Here is a 27,736-nt window from a genome sequence, read left to right on the forward strand (position 1 = left end):
GTGTGTTTGTTCAGTAACGGCAGTCTCCCAGCTGTCTCTCCAACACTTTAATAAACAACATACATTTTCAGGTAGGTTCAACCAATCAGGAGAGAGTAGGATCAGCTTAATTTTTATAGTGTTCCAATTCCAAGTTTGTCTGCATATTTCTTTGTGTCATCACGTCTTATTCCACTTATGTAATCTATATCCTGACTGAGTTGAGTTCTCTGTCCTGATTTGGATAGAATTGATATCCTGACCTGAAAATGCATTTTCTGTTTCATAAAGAAAGAGCTGGAGAGACATGGATACTACTACTACTGAATAAACACTGTCGCATTGATTACTGTCAGAATATAGCTATTTAACACGTATTTAACCAAATAAAATAACAAATCAATGAGTAGAAGAATGAAAGAACAGGCTGCTGAGATACCATGCTGCTTGTGTATCTGAATCAACACCTACTAGTGTGGTAATAATAATAATAATAATGTGCTATCTGTTGGCGGGTGGCGAGACCCTCAGAGCGGCACATACAGGCGCAGGCATTTGGGCTTTAGGGGGTGTCGCGGATGGTACACATCGCATCAACGGATGGTACTGTGGCGCTCGCGCTCCCTGGCGCCTAAGTGGCTGTGAGCTAAATGTAGGCTATTTGATGTATGTATTATGTATTGATGATGTATTATGATGTATGTATTTGATGTGATGTTTTTATACGATGACAAGCAGTATATTTTTATATGGATTTCCAAGCTTTGATTTATGTGATGAATTTAATAAAATACTTCTGGTAAAGCTTGTACTCTCTCTGAATGAATGAAATTTCGTGCCAATAAAGAACATGTTAATTAATGTAGTAGGCTATAGTTAATCCGGTTCCTGGTTTCAGCAGGCCGGTTTCTGTCAGGTTTTATCATTATCTTACGTTGCAATATTCAGAATACAGTGTTTCCCTGTATAGTTAGGTAAAGTTAGCTTAAGTTGTGGCAAATTAATATGCAGATATACCTTTATAATGGGGAAATGTGGGTGTCATAGCAGCAACAGCAGTCATAAAGGAGGATCAATGCAAAATCAAAACAAAACTCAATATGATAAAAAGGGGCTTTAAATTATACATTTACAATACATATTAATAATGTATAAAGAGGCTAGTATATTTAGCCCCTCACAATGTTACAGGGACAATAGAGCACACGAGCGGAAAACATAATACAGAAAACAAAGACTCTTTGTGGCAGGATCAGCCAATCATATGCAAGGAGTCCCATGCTTCATTTGCATTGGCTCTGTATAAATAGTGGTACGAGAGCGTCTTCTTACACATTCTTCACTGCAACTGAACTATTCTACTGAATACAAGCACGATGCCTGAAGTAGCAAAGCCAGCGCCCAAGAAAGGCTCCAAGAAGGGCGCCGTCACCAAGACCGCCACGAAGGGCGGCAAGAAGCGCAGAAAGGGCAGGAAGGAAAGCTACGCCATCTACATATACAAGGTCTTGAAGCAGGTCCACCCCGATACCGGTGTCTCTTCCAAGGCCATGGGCATCATGAACTCCTTCGTCAACGACATCTTCGAGCGCATCGCCGGTGAAGCCTCCAAACTGGCTAACTATAACAAGCGCCGCACCATCTCATCCAGGGAGATTCAGACCGCCGTCCGCCTGCTGCTCCCCGGTGAGCTGGCCAAGCACGCAGTGTCTGAAGGCACCAAAGCTGTGACCAAGTACACCAGCTCCAAGTAAACTGTTCTGTCTGCTCTAAACACAACGGTCCTTTTAAGGACCACTCATCTTTTCCAAGAAAGAGTTCATTCAAATACTATAAGCAAATGGCCTTTTCACAGCCTGTAGGCTAAACCAGTTGGTCCAGGTCAGTCTTCTGATTCTGAATAACTGCTAATACTGGGCATGTAAAGTTTTTAATGGTACTGCAGATTAATTCATAAACCTGTTGAAATTAATTTAATTTACTCTACTACACTAGCAATCATGTAAAATGAACATATGATCCACAAGTTAAAAAATATATAAAATATAACAGCTGCAAGCATAATTTCTTCATATCTTGACTTCACTGAAGATCTTATCTCAACACTATAAGCAAATGGCCTTTTCACAGCCTGTCAGCTAAACCAGGTCAGACGTCTGACGCTGAATGATAATACAAGGCTTGTTTTAATTATAAGTACCAGGTAATGATTGCTGTAAGTGGTATTTGTGTATGAACCACTTTAAAGAAGCTTGTAAAAATAAGACTTCATTAAAAGGTCTGTCATAGGCCAATGTGTGTCAAAACAGCTGCAAGCATGGCACACATGATCTTTAAATAATAAATGTATAATTGTAATCTCTTCATAACCTCAATGTTTAGAGACAAGGTTCATTTTACTACTACTTATTTAAATAATACTAGAGGAATTAACAAGGAAGTTAAATAGCATAATTGATACATTTATATAATGTGGAAGATATCAGAAATGACCCTCATATAGAAACAGTGGGTGGCTCTTAAAAGAGCCTTTGTGGGGTTTGGTCAGTCGAAATGAAGGTTTATTTCTTGGCAGCTTTCTCAGTCTTCTTGGGCAGCAGAACAGCCTGGATGTTGGGCAGCACACCGCCCTGAGCGATGGTCACTCCGCCCAGCAGTTTGTTGAGCTCCTCGTCGTTGCGGACGGCCAGCTGGAGGTGACGGGGGATGATACGACTCTTCTTGTTGTCGCGGGCAGCGTTTCCAGCCAACTCCAGGATCTCAGCGGTCAGATACTCGAGGACAGCCGCCAGATAGACCGGGGCGCCGGCACCGACTCTCTGGGCATAGTTGCCTTTACGCAGCAGCCTGTGGACACGACCTACGGGGAACTGGAGCCCGGCACGGGATGAGCGGGTCTTGGCCTTCTGCCTCACCTTTCCTCCGGTTTTGCCTCGACCACTCATTTTGGTTTTGTAGAATATTAAGCACTCGAAGAAATGTGCTGGGGTAGAGGCGTGCGAGACCTTTTATATATTCAGCTTAGTAAAGTATAGTGTGGGGTTGTGCGCCCCACCAATCATAGAGACGGATGAGAGCGCGGGCTGAGTGTGTATGAGTTTCCCACCAATCACTGCTAGTGGAGTGATCGGTTCCTCCCAGTGTAAACTCTGACTCCTCCCAAATAGGGAGGTTCCTGACCACACATCTTCAACAACACTGAAAGTGTGTGTGCTGCACTGCTGCCTCTCAGAGCTAGTGAGATAAAATGCAGCAGTTTGCTCCCTTTTTGCAACAAGTTACATGTCAGTACAACTGCTTTACAGAGAGAGAAATGTTAAGAACCATACAAACAGACCACATGTAAATAAGATTAAGAAACCCCAGCTGACATAATACATTTAGTGTCACAGCATGGATTTCAGTGCCTGCATATAATATTCAAGTGCAAGACACGTTTTAGCTCTAGTCCACAATCATCACTTCTGTGCCAAAAGCACATAGGCCTACATGTAAGATTGACCACATTAATATTTTGCATTAGTATTTTACATACATACATCCTTGTGTTTAGTGACAAAAGGAAAGGTGTCCATGGAGATGCAAACTAGAACAAATGCCCTTTGTGTGTGTGTGCGTGCGCGTACAGTTTCACTGCAATCCAACACTGCTGAAGCTGTTGAGGAGTTGTGGTGATTTTCCGACCTACTGGTGCAGCTATAAACTAAAGGGCAGATGTTTATTGTTTATTTGTACATTTCCAGGCAAAGGTTTTCCCTTGGCCTCTAGGGAGTGTGCATACAAAGGTTTACACAGATCCATGCAGTTAGAGGTGAAAACACTAATCGGCCAGTTATAGCGCCACCATGAGGCTGAGTTGAAAATGTTCCAGTGGCATTTCTTCCTTGGCCTAGTGGGAATGTGCATGCACAATTTCACTGAAATCACAAGATCATGATTTGTGGCATTTTGTTTGAAACAGAGCACTCCTGTGAACTTTGGAAGCCAATCAGTCCTAAAAATCTCAAATCTGAAAGACATGTTTCATTGAATGGCTCTAGAGACTGTGCACACATTTTCATACTGTTTGGACATCTGTAGGTGTACTGTCCAAAAAAAGAGTTTTGCACAAAGCGGCCTGGTGGTGGCGCTATAAGAGGCCAATGTGAAAACCTTGGGGCAGAGGTTCAGCTGTGGCATTCAGGGAGTGGGTGTGCAGAGTATGGCTGCGATCAAGCCAACGGTGCCGGAGATTAGCTGTCCACAGAGTTTGGCTGCCAGAATTATGTTTTTGTTATTTCTTATTTTCTACCTTCCACTTTGCATTATTTGATGTTTTGGTAAAGAGTATTTTATTTGTTGCGCCATTTATCTACGTCATTTCCGGTCTCATGACCATATATGGGTTCAATTCAGCATGGCTGACAAGCATTGTACACTTCCTCCTGTTCAGCATGCAGACAGGAGGGTTGTGAAGGCAGTTCAGGTTATTTTGGTTTCTGTGTGTTGTTTGTCAATATTTATGTTTATGTTTTGTTTTGAGTCTAATTGATCGATTGTGTTTCTTTCCAGTCTTGATTGTTTTTGTTCATATGGGTTCCTTCCTTCATTCCCTTGATCCCTATGTGCAGCCAGTGAGGTGAATATTGTTTGTACTATATTTTAGTTATGTTTATGTGCTTCATGCTTTGTTGTTCTATTTATCAGTTTTTATGTTGGCTTGTTGATTGACATGAGAGAAATAAAGCCACCAGTACCAGAGAAACAAGTGACTCGTTTTTAAGACATCAATGGGAGTGACACACACACACACACACACACACACACACACACACACACACACTCACACTCACACTCACACTCACACTCACACTCACACTCACACTCAACTCAATTCAATTCAATTCAAAGGGCTTTATTGGCATGAGAAAAAATACGTTTACATTGCCAAAGCAGAAAGAACAATACAACGATACAGCAATACAATCAGAACAAAAATGATGTACTTTGAAGGTCAGAATCTTCAATAGATCAACTTCTGTGTACCAAGATCACTTGATGCAGGTATAGTGCAGGAATATACACAATGATTAGTCTTTAGGGTGGTTGTGTTCCATTTGATATCCTTCTCCTATCACAGCAACTCACAAATCTTGCTGCTGTGTTTGCACATTGTTGTACTTCGCCCAGCAGATATGGGAGTTTTTTGTCATTGGTCATGTTTTCAAAATCTCCGTGTGTGGTTGTAATCTGTGGGAAGTATGTGTCTCTGATGTCTTGGTACAATGGACAGATGGTTAGGAAGTGTAGCTCGGTTTCCACTTTGTTTAGTGTGCACTCACACTCACACTCACACACACACACACACACACACACACACACACACACACACACACACACACACACACACACACACACACACACACACACACACACACACACACCCACACACACAAACACTTGGACGAACTGAGTGCAAAACATACTCTCCCCATGCCTTCTGCCTGGTGGAGACAATAATAATAATGTAAAGTAGGTTCTGGTTCTTCGAAGATCAATGGGACTGGAATAATAATACATTTTATCCACTCTCTCCTCATTTTTAACCTTTTGAGTGCTCTTGTAGAAATGTTTATTTATTTGCCCCGTGTCATAGAGCAATGCATGTATATTATTTGTTTCAGTTCAGTGTTTCCTGCAGGAATTAATGAATTCATTAATTTGATTCATTAATTAATAAGATTAATAAAGTAAGATTAATTTGTATTATTGCTCTTGTAATGCTATTGGGGACACTGGGGGGACACTAGAGGACACTGGGCAGGCACTGGGGAGGCACTGGGAAGACACTGGGGAGGCACTGGGGAGACACTGGGGAGGCACTGGGGAGGCACTCTGGGGCAAACTGGGGAGGCACTGGGGAGACACTGGGGAGACACTGGACTGGAGAGGCACTGGGGAGGCACTGGGGAGACACTGGGAAGACACTGGGGAGGCACTGGGGAGGCACTGGGGAGACACTGGGGAGACACTAGGGAGGCACTGGGGAGACACTAGGGAGGCACTGGGGAGGCACTCAGGGGAAAACTGGGGAGGCACTGGGGAGACACTGGGGAGGCACTCAGGGGCAAACTGGGGAGGCACTCAGGGGGACACTGTGGGGAGGCACTGGGGAGGCACTGAGGGGACACTGGGGAGGCACTGGGAAGACACTGGGGAGGCACTGAGGGGACACTGGGGAGGCACTGGGAAGACACTGGGGAGGCACTGAGGGGACACTGGGGAGGCACTGCAGGCACTGGGGAGGCACTCAGGGAGGCACTCAGGGGGACACTGGGGGGCACTGCATGGGCAGACACTGGGGTGGCACTTGGGGAGGCACAGGGGAGGTACTGGACATTTCATATCACACACACACCATGATTCACTAGCCCCCTCAAAAAAAAAGCTTGGCATGGCGCGATTTATTTCAAGCATGGAGCAGCGCCATGCCAACAACATTGTGCAGGAAACCCTGAGTTTGCTGGAAACTGGGGCCTATTTCACGAAACTTGGATTAGAGATTAAGCCGGGTTTTAACACATATCCTGGCTTAACCGGTTTCATGAAAGCTGGTTGATCTTGCCAGATTAACTTAACCAGTTAACCTGGATATGTTGAGGCTTGATTTGGTTTCATGAAAGGGATGCTACATAAATTACCATGGGAATTTATACTTTGGATTTAGCCTGCTCCGGACCAGGCTAACAGCCAGGTTTAACCTAATCCTGATGTCTTTACTGTTCATTAAGCAGTCAAACTGATCACAAACCAATTATGTTTTCCAGATTTATTCAATTATTATGGGTTTATGTTGCCTTATTTGTATCGGTCTGCATTAAAGGACTAATTTAAGCACTATATAAAATCAAATAACCAAAATATATAGGCTGCACAACATCATGACAGCTTGTGAGCTTGTAGATCAGCTGCTTTTGGTGAATGTTCCCCATGAGTAGGTTTGCTGTCGTGCAAGTGCACGGTTAAATTATTCTTTTTTATTTTTTTTGTAAAAGTGAAAACCACTAAATATTACCATTACTCGTTGTTTTACAACATATTACCATTATAACGTTTCACCCATAGTCCTACATACTTACACCTAGAAACCCCATTCAAACCTATTTAGGTTCATCCTACGGTGGACATGTGTGCCTGAAAAGGAATCTTTGAAATGTTTCATAGTTTTAGAAATATAGTGCTTTCAAATTTGAGACATTTATAGGCTCAAATTATGATGGAATAATACATTCTGAAAAATCGGTATTGCCATCATGCCATGCAATCGTGACACTACAGTGCATGCAGACAGATAGACAGACAGACTTAATGTAATGTAACATTTCATGGCGCACAATACATGTAGATTAGTAGGATATAATTCCATACCATACCGAATCCGGAGCGCACTCGCCTATTAGTTTGTCGTTTGCATTGCACAAATGAGCTCAGTGCGCTATTTCGAGAAAGTGCCCTTAAAGTTTAAAGGAGAACTGACACGCCCCTCGGGAGCTAATAACTGCTATCAAACAATGCTATCATGATTCTGACGTCAGACTGGCGAAAGCTTTCCCCAACGACTTCTATGCGGGTTCGCCGGGCTTGGTGGCCGTGGTAGCATAGCAACTTATGCTACTATTTTGGTGTCACATTTAGCTTGAATACTGGGTGAAAGTCTCATTCAAAAAATTTTTTTTTTTTTTTCGCAACATTGTTCAGGTGAACTGTGTGTTTATGCTTGTTCATTGTAATAATCAATATCGCTATGATTATTTTATTTATCGCCGCGTCGCTCCGCATGACAACATACAGTCTAGCCCGTCTCAGATGCAGGCTGCACACACACGGACGGACGGACGTATAGTCTCTGGTCAGGTCCCCGCATTGAACTGGGCATGTGTGTACGCACACACACACACGGCTATAGTGCATGACAGCGGGGAAGAGAGCTACAGACGCCCGAGGCAGATTCCGTGCCATTGCGTGTGTGTGTGTGTGTGTGTGCGTAGACGGGCTAGACTGTATGTTGTCATGCGGAGCGACGCGGCGATAAATAAAATAATCATAGCGATATTGATTATTACAATGAACAAGCATAAACACACAGTTCACCTGAACAATGTTGCGAAAAATTAATTTTTTGAATGAGACTTTCACCCAGTATTCAAGCTAAATGTGACACCAAAATAGTAGCATAAGTTGCTATGCTGTGTGTGTACACACATGCCCAGTCCCCCGTAGAGGCTCATGATCTCGTCCGCAAGACTATGCCTCGGCATAGCGATATTTATTATTACAATGAATACAAACATAAACACACTATAGTTCACTTGAACAATGTTGTGGTAACTAACTACGGTATTACAGAGTGAGAGCGAGGGTGTACATGTCAGCCTGCGGCTGAGAGGGGAAAAGAACAGTAGTCGCGCTGCTCTCACAGCGGCCAGACAACAGCAGACCGTCCGTAGTCGCGACTGTCGCGCTGCGGGGCTGAGAGGTCTCAGAGCGGGCAGACAGGGGTGTTGGCGACCGGGGGAACATGGGACTCCAGTCCAAAATTTGCGCTTGTGCTGCAGTTCCCCTAAAAAACCCCACGCCAACCTCAATTGCATTCAAACTAAGCATTTCTGGCGAAAAAATAATTTTTTTCAATTACATTTATAGCCAATATGACGCTAAATGTACCGTCAAAAACGCTAGCCTGACCTATAGCCACTTGTTGCTAGCGCCGTAGGCCGTAGCCCCGTTTCAAACTGTTTCAAACTGTTTTCAGTCAGACCACGTGATGTGCTGTACCACCCATATTAATTTCGGGGCATGTCAGCGGACCTTTAAGCTTGTTTGGAACTATAGCTCACCCTCCACAACTCGGGGCTATAGGTTCACTGAATTATATATTTATGGACTTCGACTATATAATATGCTTTACAATTTATGCGTTCAATCTGTCGGCAATATTTTGCCACGCTCTCTCCCTCGCCTTGTTAATGGCGCTTGTATTTCCCTTTTTTTAATTATTTCCTTGGCTTCCTCGTAGTATATCATAAGATTTTCTTGCTCCTCATCGGTGAAAGCCGCAGCTCTCCCTGCAGATTTGCTCGCCTCGCTCATGATTGGTCTCGCTCAAGAAATCTATGATCGGCATCATGGCTTTTCAAGGAATGCGTGCACGCGCTTGTAAGCGAGGCTTGCTGAGCCCGGCTCGCCAAATCCGCCAATTCTGAGCCGGCTTTAGTGGAACGGAATAAACCAGGCTGTAAAGATCAGGATTTAAAAAGCCTGGCTTTGGCCTATATCCTGGATTAGTTAATCCAAGATTCGTGAAATAGGCCCCTGGTATTCCATAGTATTTATTAGCTATATTACAGCAGTCCCAGTCAGATTGACGTGTGTAAGAGCTCCCCTCCAATCGGTGCCAGTGATGCATGGTACCTCCCCAAACAAGGAGGTTTCAGAACACTGACCAATCATAGGACGACGGCGTCTCCGTGGCGCTAATAAAATCAGCAGTTTGCTCTGCTTAGTCACTCTATTCTAGACCTCTATACAACAGACAATGGCCAGAACTAAGCAGACAGCTCGTAAGTCCACCGGGGGCAAAGCGCCCAGGAAGCAGCTCGCCACCAAGGCAGCTCGTAAGAGCGCGCCGGCCACCGGCGGAGTGAAAAAGCCTCACCGTTACCGTCCCGGTACAGTGGCTCTGAGGGAGATCCGTCGTTACCAGAAATCCACCGAGCTGCTGATCCGCAAGCTGCCCTTCCAGCGCCTGGTGAGGGAGATCGCCCAGGACTTCAAGACCGACCTGCGCTTCCAGAGCTCCGCCGTCATGGCTCTGCAGGAGTCCGCAGAGGCTTATCTGGTCGGTCTGTTTGAAGACACCAACTTGTGCGCCATCCACGCCAAGAGGGTGACCATCATGCCCAAAGACATCCAGCTGGCCCGTCGTATCCGCGGAGAACGTGCTTAAACAAATCCGTCACTGTCACAACCCCAAAACGGCTCTTTTAAGAGCCACCAAATGTGTTATTTAAAGAGCTATTATCCTTTGGTATTGACTAGTTATGCACTTTTAACTAACTGAACAATGAGCCAAAAATGACAATTATTCATTTGGTAATGTGTGCTGAGAAAATTTGACTAACTCTCATGTGCACATTAAAATTCTAAGTGTTTATTCATCAATGCCATTGCACAAAAAAACAATACAAATACTGTATCATTTGAGTTACATTGTGTGAAGGCTATAATAAGTCATTAAAACTGCTACCTGTGTGTGCTCCTTACTATTATCTCAGACACCCATTCACATGAAATTATTATCATTAGTTTAGCATTCATTTGTAAGTAATCACTTTTTTGGTTTACTATGAAAGGCAATGCCAATTTTATTTCAACAAGGCAATTCAATGTGCTTTACACAGAACACCAAGCAAAGGAAACATATTTGTGAAATTACATTAGAATACTGAATATGCAAACAAATCACACCCGTGTGAATTGAGGGGCGCTCTTATACGTCATCATACATCATCTCATTCTGGCCAATCACAATGTATGTCCTCGTCTTCAATGTTTGTGTTAACACAAACACTCAGAACTGGCCATTCATTGTCAATGGCATTAAATGTTTGTGTTTAGGACACACTGTTTACGTGCACACTAATTGCCTTCAGCTCCTAGTCCTGTAAATGTTTTAAACCTTTTTGTAATCAGTAGGCTTTTTTGTTGTTTCATGCTCTTTAAATGTTCTAATATTGTATTTTTCTTATATGAAGTATTGCTAAACGTTTATTTTAATGTTGTATTTTATGATGTAATTTTTATATGGAAAGCACTTTGGGTCAACTTCTGTTGTTTTTAAATGTGCTATATAAATAAAGGTGACTTGACTTGACTTGACTAAAGGCTCGACATAGATGGGGCTTGTGCCCCGCAAATAATAACAATACTGCAAGTCTGTGACTCTGTGTGATCTTGTAGATCTGCTATTCTGCTATTAATCAGCATCGCTAGGGGGGGGGGGGGGGGGGGGATACATCCTGACCCAGAGAATCACAACCTTAGATTTACTCCTTTTATGTTGAACTGACACATGCAATACTGGAGAATGAAAACAGTTTGATCTGCACATCACTGCATTCATTTCTTAATGTTTACTTGAGTCCAGCTGTGTGAGGCTCCATAACCATAAAGGCCTATTCATAGTCTGGATCTTCGGTGGTTACGTGACCACCGAACTACAACATGACGTCACGAGCCGCGGTGAAGAGCAAACCACCGCCACCGCTCCAGCCCTTCTCTCTGTTTTTACTCACCGCCGCTCAGCGTTATTTCAGCTCCGGTGGTCACCTCACCACCGGAGCGGTGGTCACCTCACCACCAAAAATCCAGACTATGAATAGGCTTTTAGGCGCCAGAGAGCGCGAGCAAACAGCACCATGCTTGGGTGCCATGTGTACTATCCGCAGCACCCCCCAACGCCCAAATGCCTGCACCTGCATGTGCTGTTCTGAAGGTCTCGCCACTCGCCAACAAATAGCACCATGCTTTGGTGCCATGTGTGTCTATCCGCTGGCATGCAACAACACCCCCAGAACCGCACACTCAGTATAAACATTTAAAAGTATAAAACATGTAGACATACCGCAACCGGGAGTCCTCACATCAGAATACTACTCACTGTGGCAGAATAAGGGCAAAAAATATATTTACATAAATGTTACAAAGTACATTTGTCTGGGCTGTGCTAAAATTACTACTACTACTAACCCTACAGTGCCAAAGTGTGCCAGTTTAAGTGCGTGTGCAGTCTCTTCAGGTCCATTGTTTTTCTCCTTTTAAGTTCAGTTTTAATTTGTTTAAAAAATACCGTACAAAATGTCCCTGTGACATGGCACCCTCACGCCTATATCGTGCATCTTGCTCCAGATTGCTTTTGACCTATTGCAGTCTTCTATGAGCAAGTGTCATAATGGTCTCCAACTCTTCACAGTCTGGCATGGGGCATGGTCACCTCACCACCCAAATTCTAGACTATGAATAGGCCTTAACCAAGCTTGTCTCAGAGTCACCTCACCTAAATATGCACTGCCACCTCTGTCATGAATCCATCCATTACTACTATAATGTACATTGATATCACTGTTGAGAACGGATTACTTATAAGTACTTAATTATTGGCCTCATTGATCATGACACTTAGCTGAATAAATATTGAAAGAAAGTGTGGGTGGCTCTGAAAAGAATACATATGAAGTAGTGTCCATAAAATACATTATAGTCTCCATGTTGTCCATAATGTCACGACACTACAACAAATACTTTTGTATTAATACAAAGGTATAGTCTACTGTACACACCAGTTTAAGTAAAATAATGCATGCCAACATGCAACATCATGTTCCAAAGTCAGATTTGTCTGCTCACATCATCAAGCATGGAAGTAGTGTATCAGTGTAGCTTATGTTTGCCATAACCAAAGACATAATGTACCTGCAGTTGATTGAAGATGAAAACATATTTTTTTATTTTGATAGCAATACGTTTTTGACCACAAAAGTATTACAACCTCTGGCATTGGAATGTGGTATCAACTCCACCATGCTGTTGTCAACTGGAGTGTGTTTACTTGTGTCAGAAAACCTTCTTTTTATAGAAAAACGGAAGACAAAACAAAAGTATAGTTTATGTTATTGCGTCGCCATGAATGTCTGCTAAGAGGAGTTTGAGTATCATTGTCAATTTATCATAGTTTAAATTGTTTTAGAATACAAATGATAGGAAACACTTGTGTCGGACTGTGGAAGGGTGGTGTTTTTTATCATATAACTTAAACACTAGAGTGCTGTTTTCATATCAGATGTATTAATGTAAAAAAGGAGCATGTGTGTTAACTGATCAGCTCTTTGTTGCATTAAATAATATACCCAGTAGATAGTTATATGATGTTTTAATTGAGGAGAAAACACAAAAGTGTCACATTAAGATACTACAGAAGAGCTGCTGTGTATGTTGAGTCTAGATGGTTCTCATGTGGCGTTTAAGTCCAGCCCCTTCAGAGCGTTCAGCATCACACTGTGGGAGTTTACTTTCGAGAAGGAACAGCAATTTACTATCCGAGAGAATAATGGCAGAAGTCGCTCCAGCACCAGCACCAGCTCCGGCCAAGGCAGCCAAGAAGAAGGCAGCAGCAGCTCCCCGACCCAAGAAGACCGGCCCCAGCGTCGCTGAGCTGGTCGTCGAGGCCGTGTCCGCCTCCAAGGAGCGGAGCGGTGTGTCTCTCGCTGCGGTCAAGAAGGCTTTGGCTGCCGGTGGCTACGATGTGGAGAAGAACAAGGTCCGCGTAAAGACCGCGGTCAAGAGCCTGGTCACCAAAGGCACCCTGGTCCAGCTCAAAGGCACCGGCGCGTCTGGCTCCTTCAAGATTAACAAGGCAGAAGCGGTGAAGGTAAAGAAGCCTGCAGCTAAGAAAGCAGTCAAAGCAAAGAAGCCCGTTGCAGCCAAGAAACCCGCAGCGGCTAAGAAATCGCCCAAGAAGGCGGTAGCAAAGAAGCCCGTAGCCGCCAAGAAATCACCCAAGAAAGCCAAGAAGCCTGCCGCAAAAAAAGTAGTAGCTAAAAGCCCGAAGAAGGCCACCAAGAGCCCCAAGAAAGTGGCTAAGAAGCCCGCAGCAGCCAAGAAAGCTCCAGCCAAGAAGGTTGCCAAACCCAAGGCAGCAAAGAAGGCAGCGCCCAAAAAGAAGTAAACTGTCTGCTCCATATTTATACCCACAAAAGGCTCTTTTAAGAGCCAACCACATTGTTTTATAAGAGTATCCTATCCTCACTAATGGTGTTCATGTGAGCAGCAGGCACTTTATACCTGTTTGTTAGAAGTCAAACACCACGCAATTATTAAAAGGCCAGTTCTAATCTGCCATTTATCTTCACACTGATAAACCATGAATCAGTTTGGTTCAAATCAATTTTGAATAGTGTACAATGACATATGGTAGTTCCAAATAAATAAAATAAAGGACTAGGGTTCCCCAATTAGCGTCCCTCCTCTCCTCTGCATGTTGTAGTATTTAGATAGTTCTGTTATGACTTCTCCTCTGCATGTTGTAGTATTTAGATGGTTCTGTTATGACTTCTCCTCTGCATGCTGTAGTATTTAGATGGTTCTGTTATGACTTCTCCTCTGCATGCTGTAGTATTTAGATGGTTCTTTTATGACTTCTCCTCTGCATGTAGTATTCAGATGGTTCTGTTATGACTTCTCCTCTGCATGTTGTAGTGTTTAGATGGTTCTGTTATGACTTCTCCTCTGCATGCTGTAGTATTTAGATGGTTCTGTTATGACTTCTCCTCTGCATGTTGTAGTATTCAGATGGTTCTGTTATGACTTCTCCTCTGCATGTTGTAGTGTTTAGATGGTTCTGTTATGACTTCTCCTCTGCATGCTGTAGTATTTAGATGGTTCTATTATGACTTCTCCTCTGCATGTTGTAGTATTTAGATGGTTCTGTTATGACTTCTCCTCTGCATGTTGTAGTGTTTAGATGGTTCTGTTATGACTTCTCCTCTGCATGCTGTAGTATTTAGATGGTTCTATTATGACTTCTCCTCTGCATGTTGTAGTGTTTAGATGGTTCTGTTATGACTTCTCCTCTGCATGCTGTAGTATTTAGAATTATCGAGAGTACAGCATAGGAAAATAAGCCATGAAGTCATGTAATGTTATTATTTATGCTTTCCAATGGTTTCTACAAATGTTTACATATAAATTATTGTCTTTATTGTCTCTTGCATGATAATAAAATTTGATATTTAATAATAATATCTCAAACTTATGTAGCGCTTTTTCTCAGGTTCTTCTTGCCCCTCATGTGTAAAGTGTATTCTCATGTGTAAAGTGTATTTGGGTACTCACCCAAATACACTTTACACATGAGGGGCAAGAAGAAGCAACATGAAAAATCTACTTTATTAGGGAGTTAAAAAGAAGATTAATGCCAAGGAATAAAACCAATAAAAACAGGGAAAGCAATATTGGAGTGGAAAACATAACAGCAATTATATGATTATAGAGTTGAATAGCAATATTACTGTAAAAACAAATGGGTGATGTGACCAAGGGGGAGGAGTATGTGTGTGGGTGTGGGGGGTGCACATTGGCAACGCCTACGCAGCTCTCTCTGTGCCTGTCCTCCCTTACGTCCTCAGAACACACATAAAAAGGCAAGGCTCTGCTTCTCAAATCATTCACTTCTTGAACTACTACTAAAGCAACGATGTCTGGAAGAGGCAAGGGAGGAAAAGGTCTTGGAAAAGGAGGCGCCAAGCGTCATCGCAAGGTTCTTCGTGATAACATCCAGGGAATCACCAAGCCCGCTATCCGCCGTTTAGCTCGCCGTGGCGGAGTGAAGCGCATCTCCGGTCTGATCTACGAGGAGACCCGCGGTGTTCTCAAGGTGTTCCTGGAGAACGTGATCCGTGACGCCGTCACCTACACCGAGCACGCCAAGAGAAAGACCGTGACCGCCATGGATGTTGTCTATGCTCTGAAGAGACAGGGACGCACTCTGTACGGATTCGGAGGTTAATAACGCTGACTTGATCTACCAACAACCCAAAGGCTCTTTTAAGAGCCGCCCACACTTTCTCTACAGAGCAGATTCCATTATACAATTTCTAGAACCTTTTGAAGATTTGTACTTAACTACGGTAGTATATTACTGGTTTGCCCTGAAAAATAAATCCTGGATTTTGCAAAGTTTTTAGTAGCCTTTGACTAGTCTGAACAAACTGTTGTAGTGGAGCGTGCTTAAATAACTGGCACAAACTGGGACATGGGCCATAAAGCTAAAAATTGTCTGCATATATATTTTTTTTATTTGATTCCGTATACATTAATGACAAAGTACTTTTATGAATACAGATGAGAGCTGTGCATCATAACAGCAACAACTATGACACAGGATCAAAGCAAAATACGGTATGCATTTTCTTAAAGTATTATTATAGGACCTCTTAGTATATTGGGTCCCTTATGTACTACTTTTGGCTGCTGTTGACGACACAATAGCACCCAGCTGCAGTCTCGCAGACGAGACGTGCTCCGTGAGGGGGCTGTGCTCTGTGAGGGCGGTGATCCGTGAGGGACGGAAACTTAACTTTGGTCCATTATTTCTCCACTTTAATAATACCAATTAGTATTGTGTTTTACATCATTTTAATCGTTGATTAGTCACCTTTACAACGAGGTACAGCTTGTCATGACCACGCGTCCGTGGAATGAGCAACATTGCTAAACGTCTCCACTTTAATATTACCAATTGTGTGTGTGTAGTATTATGGCTGTCAAACGATTACATTAAAAAAAATACATTACATTTCTTAAAAATGTATTAGTCATGATTAATGATGTCCAAAATATGCCGTATTTTTCTGGAGACTATATTGTTGTGGGAATAGAAAGATAAATAACAGTAGACCATCTTGCCAATCCGACTATACCAGTAAGACGCCCTGAGGGCGAGAAGTGAGGTCACGTGCACACATCTGCCTGGGTGACGGCAGACTACTGGGCGAGCGCTGGTGCTTTGGCATGGGGGGGTCAGATCAACATATGGAATTAATTCTGTACTGGCATTGGAGCGTGTCTTGAGTGTACAGGGTTTGATGAGGTCAGATCAACATATGTAATGTCAGAACAGGTCAGCTCCATATATGGAGATCGAAGGGTGGCAGCGGGGGCAGTGTCTTGAGTGTACAGGGTTTGATGAGGGCCCAGGTAGGGCCGGGCCTTCATTTTTGGGCCTGAGAACTCTACTAATAACTTTGGGTCTAGAGTTTGAATGGACAGGTATCAGTCAAAAAGGAAACATCGAAGAGGAAGGACGGGTGGGGAGGGATCAACATATGGAATGTCAGAACAGGTCAGCTCCATATATGGAGACCTAAGGGTTTGAGGTCAGATGTAGAGTTGCTGGCCGGCTCAGCTCCATATATGGAGATATAGGTGATGATCCAGTCTTTTCCATGTATGGCTATCCAGGGTTTGATTAGGTCAGTGTTGTGATCTTATATCATATATGGAAACGGCCATATATGGTGGCGTGACGTGTCACGAGGCATGATGTCATGAGGCGTGACAATATATGGAGGCGTGACATGACACACTTACTGACTGACTGACGGGAAATGCAGGTTTTCATAGTAAACAGTGGCCTACAGTCGCAACACATTGTTAAGAACTTTGTCCCCCAATGCATATGGTCCTGTGTCTGTGGTCTATGGTCTGGACAAGTATCACTTGTATCATACGGGGTTATAGCAACTTATTACATTACTTAAATGCCTTGATATCATGTCATATTCGACCATACAGGCCTAGCCTATTGCATATAATTGTATTTTTGTTAGATTTGTATTTCTTCAAATATGCTCACTTGCCAACTAATAAGCTTTCAATGAAACTATTACCTACAACAAACTACATCAAACTTTTCCAAACCGAGCACGTAATTATGATTAAGCACAGCTGGTACTATACACAATGCATTTATTATTTTAATTAATTACTAAATTATTATTATTTTTTCTGTTCTTGCAATGCCATTTCAATGGCATTAGTCATGATATTTGCATATAAACACCCCCCACAGAGGCTGAAATTCACACAAATAAAAAATGTTTTGAACATTTTTTAACCTAAGACTTTTGACCTTTACCCTAATAAAAGTAGGTAAAATAATTGTAATATGTTTTTTTTGTGATCATTAGAATGTCTAGAACATGTTTTATTCATTATTGTGAAAGATATCCCCCAAATGTAAATTATTAATTTATTATATCATTATTATACATTTTTCATCAAACTTTTTTTTTTTAACATCTTTTTTAGTCTTAGTCCTAGTAGTAGCCTACAAAGTAGTAGTAAGGTTGAAATATATTTTTTGCAAGTAGAAATGAATGCGGGTGTTAGAGGGTTAAGCGCACCAGCAAGTGCGTGTCGTGCACGCGCATGGTGTTGCGCGTGCGTGCATGTGCGCTTGTGCAAGACATTGGAAATTAACCTTTACATGGAAAGAGTGGTTGGCTCTTAAAAGAGCCTTTGTGAGTTTCGTTAAACGAATGAAGCAGATTTATTTCTTAGCGGCTTTCTCGGCCTTCTTGGGCAGCAGAACAGCCTGGATGTTGGGCAGCACACCGCCCTGAGCGATGGTCACTCCGCCCAGCAGTTTGTTGAGCTCCTCGTCGTTGCGGACGGCCAGCTGGAGGTGACGGGGGATGATACGACTCTTCTTGTTGTCACGGGCAGCGTTTCCAGCCAACTCCAGGATCTCTGCGGTCAGATACTCGAGCACCGCAGCGAGGTACACTGGAGCTCCGGCGCCCACTCTTTTGCCATAGTTGCCTTTACGCAGCAGCCTGTGGACACGACCCACAGGGAACTGGAGCCCGGCACGGGATGAGCGGGTCTTAGCCTTCGCCCTGGCCTTTCCTCCCGTTTTTCCTCGGCCACTCATTTTGGTGTAGGTTTATTTCTGGAATTGAATATAGAAGAAATATGCTGGTGGAGAGGCGCGCGAGACCCTTTATATGTTCAACAGCACACATTCTACTGCTACTGTCTATGTGCGGCTGTGCGCCCCACCAATGAATGAGAGCGAGGGCTGAGTGTGTACGAGCTCCCCTCCAATCGGTGCTAGTGGCTGAACAGCTTCTCCCAAGGAAGGAGGTTCCTGACCAGAGATGGTTTCTTTCAGAGAGAGAGAGAGTCTTTATTATACACAAGGGAAATTTGTTTTGCTCAGGTCAATGCATACATATACAAATACAATAAAATACCCAGCAAAGTACCAGACAATAATTCTAAAATGTAAAGGGTATATTTAAAAGAAAGCAAAGTCTCTCGCCACACATATACACTGTTCATAATCATTTTGTAGGCAAGCATTACTTGTATGTAAGGTAATAATAATAATACAACTTTATTTGTATAGCACCTTTCATGACATGCAGCTCAAAGTGCTTTACAGAGCAATGGAGAAAAAAATTAAGAAAAGCAAGGCATAAACATTAAAAAAAACAAGCAGTAGGCCTAATGCAATTTAGTGAGGACAAAAAATAGCAAGGGTGTAGAAGTGGGTCTTGAGCTGTGCTTTAAAAATGTCTACAGAGACTGCCTGTTGAAGGTACAGTGGGAGTTTGTTCCATGCCGTCGGCCCGTAGAAGCAAAAAGCTGCTTCCCGTATTTTTTAGTTGCCATTTTTTTAGGCAAAGCGAACAGGCCAGCAGTGGAAGATCTTAGGGGGCCGTATTCAAACATGAATACGGCAGTTGGTGGCATAACGGCTACCAGTGACCACTGTTCATGTGATATATAGATAACAAACTGCAACAGATGGTTTAATGTAACTCGCCATGGTCTTATATATATATAATACCATGGCGAGTTACATTAAACCAGATGGAAACATTATTCAAGGGTTAAAGGACATCGCTAACAAGCTAAGGATTCACTCCCTCAAAGCGACATGCGCCTCAAACTCTGGTCACCCCACCTCATGTCAATATATATATATATATATATATATATATATATATATATATATATATAGGGTTGTTATCTGTATTTGAAAAGTTAAAATCTAAGGGTAGTTGAATTACTGTGTTAGTTTTCTAGCATGTATTACGTAATTTGAACAGTCTGTCCACCAATGCATGACATAGATTATGCCTCTCAGTCAATCACGTTAGGTCACTCACGTATACGATGACTGTATTATGACTTTGCCTGACAATGTCTAAAAACTAAACATTGCCTCAACATGCATGTGTAGTAGCTGTTATCAGTGCTGTGGGTATAATGATGGCAGTATTCCATTGCCACAGTATTTGGGGTACAGTCTATTTATTACGTCAGTCATGTGTATATGCCGAACTGTTTGCAAATGAGTACTGGTGTGCAAGACTAGCATACATGGCGGATATTTTTACCCATCTGAATGAACTGAACAGGAAAATGCAAGGGCGAAATGAGAACATTCTTACAACCACGGCAAAACTGAACACATTTCGGAGCAAACTCGCCATGTGGCGGCGTGCTGTGGGCACGGGCAAGCTAGAAATGTTTCCTTGCAGCAACGCTGGATACAAAAACAATCGTGAATTGTGTGGGGTCATTTCTGAGCATCTGTAAACTCTCGAGGAGAAATTTGCAATTTATTTCCCCCCAGTTTCCGCCGAAGACTTTGACTGGGTCCATGACCCATTGACCGCGGAAAACGTGAACAGCCCAATGCAGGAGCAAGAGCAGTTATTGGACATACAGGGGGACTATCAATACAAAAAGAAATTCAAGGAACTAAGTCTGGACAGGTTTTGGTTGGCTGTTGGCAAAGAATATCCAGCCATCACAGCCAGCGCAATGGCAGTGCTGCTCCCCTTTTCCACAACCTACCTGTGTGAGCTTAGCTTTTCAAGCCTGACTTGCATAAAAAACAAACACAGAGAGAGACTGAGAGCAGTTGATGAGGAGCTCCGTGTCTGTTTGTCCAGCATCCCAGCCAGGATAAAAACTATTTGTTCAGGAAAACAAGCTCAAGGTTCACACTAAGACAGAACTTGTCAAACATATTTACTTTTCTTTTTATCAATTATTTTTTACGATTTTCTTTGTACAAAAGTGCTCAAGTTTAAGACCATTGTATTGTGGCAAAAGATGTTTTTCTCTTCTTTTTTTTTTACAACTCCTTTTTTTATTTAGAAGTATTACTTTGCATTGACAAATTGAACATGTGTGTGCTATATTTTGTATGAGTTTTCAAAAATAAATTGGTGAAACTGAGGCACTGTCTCTGTCCATTTCTTTCTCTTTAAAATTTAAATTTGACGAGTGCTGTCATGCGTGTTTTTAAAAGTATATTGGGTTCATATATATATATATATATATATATATATATATATATATATATACATACACCGGTGTATATATACAGTATATACACACACCGTATATCTAGGTGTGCCCCGAGATTTTTAGGCTATGAAAAGTGTGCCCTGGGACAAAAAAGGTTGAGAAACACTGTGGTAGACTATGACTGACGCAACAATTTGGGCAAATTGAGGAATTTCCATATATGGGGGATAAAGTGACAAAGACAACAGACAACACAGACAGAATATCTTCTCTCTGTGCCACTTGTGTTTTCTCCTCGATTAAAACAACATATCACAAACTATACCTTTTATTTTATGAAATGCAACAAAGAGCTGACCAGTTATGCACACGTGCATTTTTTTCATTAATATGTCTTAGGTAAAATCAGCACTCTGGTTTTCAAGTTATATGCTCAAAACATCATCCACAGTCCGAGCAGTGTTTCCTCCTTTATATTTATTCTAAACCATTTTAAACTATGTCACATTAACAACAATACTCACAATCCCTTTGGCAGACATTCATGGCGACTTGATACCATAAATAAACTATAGGCTACTCTTGTTCTGTCCTTAATTTTGATATAAATGAAAGGTTTTCTGACCCCAGTAAACACACTCCAGTTAAAGTCAGCATGATGGTGGAGATGATCCTGACTTCCAATGACAGATTGTCAGCTGAAAACGTGGTCCATTTGTGGACAAATAACTTACTGTGATCAACTACAGAAAACAAAACGTGTTTAAATCTTCAATAAACTATGGTGTCTGATCTGATTATATGGTTTCACTGACACAGTCCTGCATGTACCACTGATAATGTGTAATCAGTCAATTGTGATAACATGGTGTATACAGAACGAATTATTTGACTAATCAGTGTTTTTTTAACACATTATATTTATAGTTGATATACAGTTTCAGTTTGTAGCCAACGTTATTGTAGTATACATAATGTAAAAAGAACCATGCTCATCCACTGAAAAAACGTATACATATTGTAAAAAGAACCACCGCTCATCCGCTGAAAAAACTTAAGTGATTTGCTGGAGCCACAAAGAGAACATGAGAAAAATAAAGGGAAGCTCTGCACACTCAGATCTGTTGCACAATCAATGTATTTATTTAGCAAGCTTTCGGTCTACTGACCTTCTTCAGGATAGGATCAGTATACATATTGTAAAAATCGACACATTTTACACGGTCCCACCTTGTAAAAAGGCTGGTGTGAGACAAAATATGTTATTATTGCAATCACATGGTCAGTATCACATCATCATGGTTAGATATCACAAATTCACTATGCTCACACTATCATGGTAAGCATCTTGTCAGTATCATTTGCAAAGGTAATGTAATATGTAATAGTAATATATAAAGTTAGATAGACAACATTGGAATGCCTTTCATTAATTTGTTTTGTTGTAGGACTATTAGTAATATCAGAAATACTTCAAATATAAGCCAGTTAGTCTCAAGTATGTATGTTTAGAATCCATACATGAGGGAGTTAACCTTAAACCTTAATGTGGTTGTGATATTGTACTGTGATGTATTAATTACTCTGATTAGTCTGATAACAATTGTTACACTAAATTCTGATGCCTAGAAACATGCTCAACCCCCACCTGCGCTTTGAGAAGCTACTGGATAGAGATTAGATTTAAACCAAAACTCTAGACTTGCTTTGTAAGTTGGTACAGAAGTGTGAACAACTGCTGGTTTTGGTGTGAGTTCAATACAATGAAACAATGCCTCCCTTCCCCAACAGGGTAGAGCTGTGCAGCGGAATGTCTGAGTGAGTGATTGAGGTGATTTAAATAATTTGCATGTTGATCACACGTTAAATCCTTGGTTTATTTCAGTTTAATAATATCTGGGATTTATATAGCGCTTTTCATGACACTCAAAGACGCTTTACATGTGTTGGGGCCATGGGGGGACAAGAAAAAATGACAACTTTATTAGAAAAAACAATTAAAAGAATAAAACCAATAAAACAGTGCATATAACAATATGGGAATATAGCATGGGAATGCGATTGTGAACAGGTGGGTTTTCAGTGAAGATTTGAAGGTAGGAAGTGAGGGGGCATCTCGGATGTGTTTGGGGAGAGCGTTCCAGAGGGTAGGGGCGGCCACGGAGAAGGCCCTGTGTTCATTGGAACACAGTGAAAACTCTAAATTAGAAAATAGATATTACAAATCAATGATTTCATAGTTTAACAATAATATCTGTGCATTAAATACATCAATTGATTACCATCAACAATACAATGGTTAATTCATAGTCAATATAATACAGTGTGAGTGATACAATCAATCAAATCATTTCAAAACAAGACCAATACAATACCAAGTAAACCATAAGTCCATAACCAAATATACCAAACCAAACGAACCATCAAACCCAAAATACAATTAATTAAAGTAAATCATGAATGAAACCCAAAACAGAAAACATAATAAATATTAATATACCTCACTCCACTAGGGCTAGGGCTGGAAAGGCCACAGTAAACACTGTGGACAATGTAAAAGGCTCAGTCAACTGATGCTACAAGTCTTGATAGTTCAACATTACCAAATAAACAGTGTGAAAACATGAATGTTGCAAACAAACATACATAATATATATATATATATATATATATATATATATAATATATATAGTAAAGGTTTCAGCTACAACCAGTCAATGTGCAAATTAAATCCATGTCGGTTTCAGACCATTGGTGAGAACAAAGACAGCAAAACAGGTTTGGCACCGCCCAGTGCACTGCAGAGCAGTCTGCCTGTCCTCACTTAGGTCCTCAGAGCACACTTATAACAAGGAGGATCTGAGCTCATCATTCATTCACTTTAGAATCTTCAACGTTGTCCAGGCAAGATCGTTCAGTGAGAGACAGGGTTTCGGACCAAGTTAGAGTCTAGGTTGTACTACCATTTCCATTTAATTCTAAGTTTAGCGTTATTAGGCTCGGGCATAATGGCAGATAAAATTGATATGTCCTTAGACGACATTATCAAACAGAAAAGGTCGCAGAGAGGAGGAGGCCGCGGAGGCAGAGGCCGCAGTGGTGGCCGTGGTGGTGGCCGTCTTGGAGGAGCCACCGGGGGAGCCACCGGGGGAGCCACCGGCAGCTCCGTCCCCATGAGGAGCCGAGGCAACCTCAACCGGGGTCGAGGCAGATCTACGCCGTACAGCAGGCCTAAACAGCTTGACATGTTCGACAATGCTGGTGGTGGAGGAGCTGGTGTGGAAACTGGAGGGAGGCTCCTTGTCTCAAACCTGGACTTTGGTGTCTCTGAAGCAGATATCCAGGAACTTTTTGCAGAGTTTGGTACACTGAAGAAGGCTGCTGTCCATTATGACCGCTCTGGAAGGGGTTTGGGGACTGCAGATGTCCACTTTGAAAGGAGGGCAGATGCCCTGAAGGCCATGAAACAGTACAACGGCATGCCACTTGATGGGTGCCCCATGAACATACAGCTCGTCACCTCACAGATTGATAACCAGCGACGGCCTCCCATGCAGGGTCTGAACAGAGGTGGAGGTATGAATAGCCGTGTTGGTGGCGTTGGAGGCAAGCAGAAGGGACGTGGAGGCCGCGGAGCAGGTGGTGCCAGAGGCCGGGGGAGAGGCGGACGCGGTGCTGGTGGTGCCAAAAAACAGCCGCTTTCTGCAGAGAAGCTTGATGCCCAGCTAGATGCATACAATGCCAGGATGGACACCACTTTGTAGAGCTTATTGATCTACCAACAACCCAAAGGCTCTTTTAAGAGCCACCTACATGCACTTTACAGAGTTTATTCCATTAAAGTAGGCAACATGTGCTTAAAGCTTGCATATGAGCTATATGATTCATGGACTGACAGTGGTTAGGTCTAATACAATCTCTTTACATGTATAACTTACATCATAGTGCTGCATTGAACTGCAGCCAACCTTTTGCATTGTGTATATTCAGAGGCTATATTAACATATCCACAGTTATGTAGAAACTGAATTTTATTAATTACAGGCTTTGGGATCTGGTCTTACTGATCTAATTTACTAATCTGTAATAATAATGCATCTAACTGAATTAACTAGATTTTAATGTGTGATTTAAATCACTCCATCATAAACTAGAATAAAATTGGGTGACTATTTTTTGTTAAACAAGTTTACCTCTCAAGTTTACATGACAATGGGCCATTTGCTTTAAATGAAAAGTGTGACTCATTGGAGTCACATGGGTTGACCAAACATTTGTGTTTGATTGCTGATTGTTGGTGGTGTTCTGCCCCTCCCCCCTCATCAAACACAAATGTTGTTTAAAGTAATTTAATGCAATCAAACAGGACTTCTCTGTTTGGATGTATGGCTGTCAAGGCCAGAAATAAGTTTTTTGCCACTCAGTAGACATTCCCGCATAACTTCCGGGTATGATGATGTCACGCGCATAAGGGGTTAAAGTTCTCAGTCCTGGGGACTGATTTCAGTCCTGAGGATTTCATAGGGGTCATTTAATGAGATCAGTGCAGATTTGCAAAAAAACATTTTCAGTCTTGGGATTGTTTTTGGCTTTAAGCCCTATATTCAAGGTTCAGATTAATTGATTGATTGATTGAAATATGTATTAACAGTTTGCAGAATTTCAGTGCATTTCAAGCACAAACTCAATACAAAGACTGTTAACTGTGAGTGAGTGGACGACCCAATTAAGCATTACACTTGTTTACAACAGGGTCCACCTTGTTCAATTAATAAAAACGTACAAATAGACACTTCTAAAGATAAAGAACAGAACAGGAATTCATCATACTGTAAAGGAAGCAAAAAGGGAAAAGAAACAGTGAGGGGAAAAGGGTGCAAGCGATCTATGCCTGTGCGAAGTATAATTAAATGATCACAGGCATTCTAGGTCTAATTGTCTCCCTAAAATATAACTAGGGTAGGGACTACCCGGACTAGGGATATATGATAATAGATAAACGTAACAGATACAGTATGTATACACATACATAGTGGCACAATGTTTCTTGAGGGAAAAAAAATATATAAGACATTTTAGAAGTGGTCAAAAATTGTGTATGTAATAATAGTTAAAGAAAGGGGGGAAAAAAAATATATATATATAGTATAACTGTGCTAGTTGCCTGCAAATGTGTGGTGTTTCATCTATTTTACATTTTATTGAGCTATGTCATATTTTTTGTAAATGGCACCATTTGGTAATTTAATTGAATTATACATTTGAGTGTGAAATTACAGTCATGTCAGATTTCTCATCACAAAACAATTAAGAGCTTAGCAGAGTGAGATAAAGTGCCCTCTGATAAGTCTCCACAGGGCCAACAGCTGTGTTTGCAGACACTGGAAAGTTGTACATTTAAAAAAGAAATCTTCACCACAAACGACTAGATTTACTTTCATTCCAAACCCAGACATCTCTGCTGGCTCTGCAGCAAATATGGAACAGGGTATTATATGGTAAAACTATTTTAAAAGACAAATGACAGAGGAAAGTTGACAAACAACTGTACATGTAAGGGTGTACAAGTGAGGTTTTAAACGTCCCTAAACAAAACACAGGACTCCTCAACCCTCCACATGGTTTGATTATGAAGCTAAACTCGTCTGCTATCTGATCGAGTTTTTTGTATGACTTTAATACATTTCTTTGTATGTTATTTAGTTTTAGTTGTAGAGAAAACACAACTGTCTCAGTATTCTGCAGCACAGAGTACTGACCTAGTGGGTTGAGTCTACATCGTTCTCACATATCCTTTAAGTTCCACCCCCTTCTCCTCTTACAACATTCTCTACTAAGAGTTTAGTTCAGTGCATCTGAAACTCTACAGCATGGCAGAAGTCGCCCCAGCTCCCTCCGCCGCCCCGGCTAAAGCCGTCAAGAAAAAGGCAGCACCTCGACCCAAGAAGACGGGCCCTAGTGTCGCTGACCTTGTCGTCAAGGCCGTGTCCGCCTCCAAGGAACGCAAAGGTGTCTCCCTGGCTGCGGTCAAGAAAGCTCTGGTTGCCGGAGGCTACGATGTCGAGAAGAACAAGGCCCGCGTCAAGATCGCCGTCAAGAGCCTGGTTGCTAAAGGCACCCTGGTTCAGACCAAAGGTGCCGGAGCATCTGGCTCTTTCAAGATGAACAAGGAAGCACCGAAGGAAAAGAAACCCGCAAAGAAAGCAGTCAAACCCAAGAAGCCTGCAGCCAAAAAACCCGCCGCGGCAAAGAAATCTCCCAAGAAGGCAAAGAAGCCTGCTGCCGCTGCAAAGAAACCAGCAGCCAAGAAGAGCCCGAAGAAGGCGACGAAGAGTCCCAAGAAGGTGAAGAAGCCCGCTGCCGTCAAGAAAGCCCCAGCTAAGAAGGTAGTGAAGCCCAAGGCGGCGAAACCCAAGAAGGCTGCCGCTAAGAAGAAGTAAAAAAGAACACAGCCCCTTTACCCCACAAAGGCTCTTTTAAGAGCCCCCCACAACTTAATTTAAAGAATGTTCCTTTATTTAATATACCGGTAGTTGTCATGTCAATGAATGGTATGTGTAGGAAACAAAGTTAGCCAGAACAATGCGATTACTTACGGGGAAACGAATGCTCAACACCATCCAGCCGAAATAAATTATTCTGCCGTAGGCTACTCTATTTTGCATACAAATGAAGTGAAGAATATATACCGAAGAATACCCGTATATTTACAGTTTTACGATAACTAAAAGCCTAGGAGCATCAGCGTTATATATATATATATATATATATATATATATTGTTACTGTTTCGTAACTGCGTGTTTATTAAATCACTTCATTCCGAAATCAGC

General features: G+C 42.0%; 7 protein-coding genes across 8 annotated transcripts; 5 read left to right on the forward strand and 2 right to left on the reverse strand.

Annotated features, from left to right (window-relative positions):
• Window positions 1–1,355: 1,355 nt before the first annotated feature.
• On the forward strand, window positions 1,356–1,733 carry LOC308335413 (histone H2B 1/2-like; the record flags this gene model as incomplete). The annotated part of the gene is made up of 1 exon (XM_080792440.1): window positions 1,356–1,733. The coding sequence occupies one exon, from the start codon at window positions 1,356–1,358 to the stop codon at window positions 1,731–1,733; it is 378 nt and encodes a 125-aa protein (XP_080648566.1).
• An 807-nt stretch (window positions 1,734–2,540) lies between these two features.
• LOC308335397 (histone H2A-like) lies at window positions 2,541–3,130 on the reverse strand (the record flags this gene model as incomplete). Its single annotated transcript, XM_080792419.1, has 1 exon — window positions 2,541–3,130. The coding sequence occupies exon 1, from the start codon at window positions 2,922–2,924 to the stop codon at window positions 2,541–2,543; it is 384 nt and encodes a 127-aa protein (XP_080648545.1). The 5' UTR covers window positions 2,925–3,130.
• Window positions 3,131–9,553: 6,423 nt separating this feature from the next.
• Window positions 9,554–9,964, forward strand: LOC308335392 (histone H3.2; the record flags this gene model as incomplete). Its single annotated transcript, XM_080792414.1, has 1 exon — window positions 9,554–9,964. One exon carries the CDS (start codon window positions 9,554–9,556, stop codon window positions 9,962–9,964), a length of 411 nt encoding a protein of 136 aa, XP_080648540.1.
• A 3,159-nt stretch (window positions 9,965–13,123) lies between these two features.
• On the forward strand, window positions 13,124–27,344 carry LOC308335380 (histone H1-like; the record flags this gene model as incomplete). Of its 2 annotated transcripts, none has more annotated exons than XM_080792396.1 (2): window positions 13,124–13,693; window positions 27,156–27,344. In XM_080792396.1, the coding sequence occupies 2 exons, from the start codon at window positions 13,124–13,126 to the stop codon at window positions 27,342–27,344; spliced, it is 759 nt and encodes a 252-aa protein (XP_080648522.1). The 2 variants fall into 2 exon arrangements, with proteins under 2 accessions (XP_080648522.1, XP_080648523.1); XM_080792397.1 differs by having other exon boundaries at window positions 27,228–27,344.
• LOC308335417 (histone H4) lies at window positions 15,263–15,663 on the forward strand. The gene has a single exon (XM_080792444.1). It carries the CDS (start codon window positions 15,269–15,271, stop codon window positions 15,578–15,580), a length of 312 nt encoding a protein of 103 aa, XP_080648570.1. The 5' UTR covers window positions 15,263–15,268; the 3' UTR covers window positions 15,581–15,663.
• Window positions 18,125–18,508, reverse strand: LOC308335410 (histone H2A-like; the record flags this gene model as incomplete). Its single annotated transcript, XM_080792437.1, has 1 exon — window positions 18,125–18,508. The coding sequence occupies one exon, from the start codon at window positions 18,506–18,508 to the stop codon at window positions 18,125–18,127; it is 384 nt and encodes a 127-aa protein (XP_080648563.1).
• LOC308335869 (THO complex subunit 4-like) lies at window positions 23,913–24,668 on the forward strand (the record flags this gene model as incomplete). The annotated part of the gene is made up of 1 exon (XM_080793088.1): window positions 23,913–24,668. The coding sequence occupies one exon, from the start codon at window positions 23,913–23,915 to the stop codon at window positions 24,666–24,668; it is 756 nt and encodes a 251-aa protein (XP_080649214.1).
• Window positions 27,345–27,736: the final 392 nt, after the last annotated feature.

The sequence above is a fragment of the Protomyctophum bolini genome (assembly GCF_963924005.1).
Source record: "Protomyctophum bolini genome assembly, chromosome: 20".
In the NCBI taxonomy this organism is placed as follows: domain Eukaryota; kingdom Metazoa; phylum Chordata; class Actinopteri; order Myctophiformes; family Myctophidae; genus Protomyctophum; species Protomyctophum bolini.